The sequence below is a fragment of the Papaver somniferum genome, chromosome 3 (assembly GCF_003573695.1).
Source record: "Papaver somniferum cultivar HN1 chromosome 3, ASM357369v1, whole genome shotgun sequence".
Classification (NCBI taxonomy): domain Eukaryota; kingdom Viridiplantae; phylum Streptophyta; class Magnoliopsida; order Ranunculales; family Papaveraceae; genus Papaver; species Papaver somniferum.
In genome coordinates, this window is record NC_039360.1 from 47,061,967 (window position 1) to 47,065,992 (window position 4,026).

Below are 4,026 nucleotides of genomic sequence, written 5' to 3' on the forward strand. Positions count from 1 at the left end.
ATACTACATCTACAAAAATTGGATGTCTTTGCGGTTCATGGCTCTTTCTCTTCGCGATGTACTTGCAATTGGTGTCGTCATTTGTATTTGGGTTTTGATTATCTTGTATTTTGGTGTTTTTGATAATCTTGTAAGCAATCATGTAATCATCATTTTGGTTTGAATGAATTGAAATGTGATTTTACCAAAAAAAAGAAAAAAAAAGTCTTGTAATAATTGATTTAATCCCGGTTTGGAATTTGGAGATTAAATGAACTATAGTTTAAAACAAACTAGCCTTCAAAATGTTGAGAATAATCTAAAATATAACCAAAACACGTAATAAATTACTTTAATGCAAATAAAATCTTAAGAAAATCCAGACAAATATCGGGCCGGGTTATTTGGGAAGGTACTTGGCCAGGCTGTATCCATAAAAGCTTATTTGAGACTTTAAGCTTTTATGGATACAGGCATGCACTGACGGATACAGAGACAAAAAAAAGATACACACGGATTGCACTATCTTAGGCAGAAAAGGATAGACAAACAAATAAAATAGCTAGATAGATTGCACAACAAACAAACAAAAAGATGCACAGATTGCACAATCTTAGGCAGAAAAACAAACACACCACAGACAAACAAGGGAGAAACAAACACACCTCAAACAAAGAAGCAAAGACAAACAAATGAACAAGCAAATTTCGTGAGCTTTACTAAAGAGCAAGCTGGACAATGTCGTGTTTGTAGTCGTAGCCACCTTTGCCAGTAAAGAGGCCGTCGTGCTTCACAGAAACTTTTGTAGTCCCATTTATTAAGACGTCACGCTGAGTGTATGAGAAGGGTATATCGTACGAAACCCGTGTTCCCATCAGAGTCACCTTCACTCTACTCATTGGAGGCACAGTGATAGTTCGCACGGACCTGACTTCTTGGGTTTCTGTCTCCGTTTCTCCCCATTCAAAAGATTTGGTAACCTCAGTGGAAATCTCAAGCGAACCCGATTTTATATCTGGGACAGCATGGGTTCCATTCATCTTGACACCCAGTTTCAACGTGACACTATTACTCCAGTTAGTTGTATTGCGAACTGTGGTCTTGAGATTTATCTCTGACGTTTGGGGAAGTGGAGTTTCGTTACAGGTATCATCAGTGATAAGTGCAAGAGTCTTCTTGTTGTAAAGCCTTGCATCAGTAAGGTGGTATATGACGTTAGAGATCGTCCTTGAGATAACAGGCTCCTCGATCTCCATGGTGCAGCTGTTGCAGCAATTGTCGGGCCACGTATTAAGTGTGGCAAGGCAGTTCTCCCTATCCCATTCTGGGTCTGTATGTCTGCTACAAAACCTGTTGTTTATCAGACTTCGCATGTAGATGCGGTTGCCCCCAAGTATCGTGGGTAAAAACACGGTGTTGGTGTCATGGACTGTGGGGGAAGGATGCTTTAACAATACCCAATCACTGTCATTCATATCCGTCCAGTAAGTGCCGAAGTGAATGTTCTTCAGGCGGATGCCTCCGTCGCGGCTTGGAGACACCTCGAAGTCAAACCTTGAGGTGTTGTCGGCTTTTCCTCTGTAGTCCATGAAAGCGTCCCTCCAGCCCCGAAGGTGGTTTCCGTTGTTGCTCTTGATCCTGATAACGTCAGGCAACACCACAACAGATTCCCAGTCAATGAAGGTGCAAACATCGTGTCCTTCGTCGCCGGTCAATAAAGACAACAAAGCACAATCATCCCCGGTACCATGAAAGAACGTAACAAATTTTTTTGTGTGTACATGGCGGAGCCTAAGTATACGGTTGTTGTTGGAATGCACAAAAACAGGCTGGAAGAGCGTGCAACGGTTTTCTGACTGATCCTCCACAGGTTTGTCGGCCATGGCGCTGACCCAATTGTTGTCCGTACCAAAATTTTCCCAGTACTTGTTGTTCAGCAAAGACCGTATATGGAAGAGTCCAGCTCCAGTGGTAGCTGGCACCAGTTCGAACCTCGTCTCGAGCCCAAAACTGTAACCTCCAACGAATCGGAGGGCATTACAGAACGAAGGATGTTCTTTGTACAAGTGTAGGTAGCTATTGTCCTTTTGGCTCGATTGGATGATGACATACTTGGGCAGTGTTTTCGCCATTATGGCATCAACATCTGCACAAATTTCATTAAGAGTTTCTGCTGCGGCTGCTGTTTCCATTTCTCACCAACTCTCAAGTAATTTCTTTCTTCTTCTTTTTATTTTTCTTGTTTATGTTGTTTTTTTTCTTGGTTGTGTGATTCTGTACATATAAATTATGTGGTATTTATAAGCCCCATTGCATGACCCAAGACAGAGATAAAGTTATCAAGGATTTCCCATCATTCACCTACTCATCAAACATATAAGTCGGTCTCCGGCATGTTTCATGAACTTGATAAGAATATCTACTCATCAAACATATAAAACACGTAGTTGTAAGAAAATCAGGACTGTTAGAAAAATGTCGCCTTACTATCAAATCAAGTAAGAGAATCACAGTTGTTAACTCCTACTATTACCTTTCACTTTAAGTCGGAGATTCTCGTCTGCAGATGGAAACACCTTCGGTTTCAAAAGGGTTTGTGCATATAGCAAGTATATCTTTTTGAGATGGAGTTGGTATGATATTTTGAATAGGGTCATCTTGGATAGGCTTTTAATGTAAATTTTGTAAAATTCCAATGTATTGATCATTAAATATGTTACCTTTTATTTATTTTTTAGCAATTCTACCATGAACTGGAATTAAATATATGTATATATTGAAAACCTCTTTTAAGGAAAGACTGAGAGGCCTGCTACCTACAAGCCTAGGTAGGTCGGCAAGAAAATGAAAGCCCTTTCATATTAGTGCGGTTGAGTTTCGAAGTTTTGAACTAATGTTCCTGATATCATTGTCCAAATATCGGGACATCCAGTATATAATAATTCATGGAGAATTGCTAGATTTGATGCACATATATCCAATTCATAGTCCTTTACTACTAAATTATTATTTCATAGAATACTGAAATTTTTAAATATGTGGCGTTCTAGCAAACCGCAAATCAATTTATCAACTCATGCATGTGCAATACTAGAACTTTAGTTAAAACTAACATTCTATTATGAAATCAGAACATTGAGAATATATCACAACCTCATATTACTAGCTACAAAGAGATGTGCTTTTTAAGGTTTATAATTTAGGTTTAGTTTCAATTTATGGTTTTGGTAAAGCAACATCAGGATAAAAGACTGCAACCTGCTGAATAAAAGCCATAATATGGCCACCACAATGCTTACCTTAATGGAAACCATCATTTGAAAATACAAAATTTGAGGACAGATGAGAGTAATTTTCCTTCGATGAGACCATAACAGAACCACCAACACAAAAACACAAGAAGAAGAAAATTCAGTATATGTTAGATAACATGTCTTTCATAGTCTTGCAGTCCACTAATAAGGATGTTTTTTATGAATAGAGAGAGAGACAAAACCAATGACAGTGTCATATAATTAATCATACAACAGTTGTTACGCACCGGGAAATTTTCGACTATCTTGTAGGCTATGCGGCCTCCCGACGTACCATTATAAGAGAAATGCTAGCTACAAAATTTTGTGTCATGCCAAGATAATGTTCAATGGTTGCAATTTTTGCAAACATGCTTCATAATCACGATTCTTTAATCGTAAACTGTACGTCGTTCCAACTTGCCTTTGTTTTGCTAAGGATGTAAGGTTGTAATCCAATATCGTGCATTTAGTATTGTGCATCTACTTACAAGTATTGTCCAAGTATAGACTAATACAAAAGGCCATTGTAATCATATTTTCTATTTTCTTTCTCCAACTCGATAATGCTCTAGGTGTATACACTAGCCTTGCACATGCAAGGGGTGCAACGCGCAAGCTATTGCAATGCATGACATGCATCATGCCTTGTGATGCCAATGGGTTACGCAAACTGATTAGCCTCTCATCTAGTCATGCGTTATTCGCAAGTGGTGTTGGAAACCATCGTGTAGCTTGTTAGCTAATTTGATCA

The 4,026-nt window shown here is 38.8% G+C and overlaps 1 protein-coding gene across 1 annotated transcript; it reads right to left on the minus strand.

Moving 5' to 3' along the window:
* Positions 1 to 698: 698 nt before the first annotated feature.
* On the minus strand, positions 699 to 2,171 carry LOC113359403. Its single transcript, XM_026603042.1, has one exon. It carries the CDS (start codon positions 2,169 to 2,171, stop codon positions 699 to 701), a length of 1,473 nt encoding a protein of 490 aa, XP_026458827.1.
* Positions 2,172 to 4,026: the final 1,855 nt, after the last annotated feature.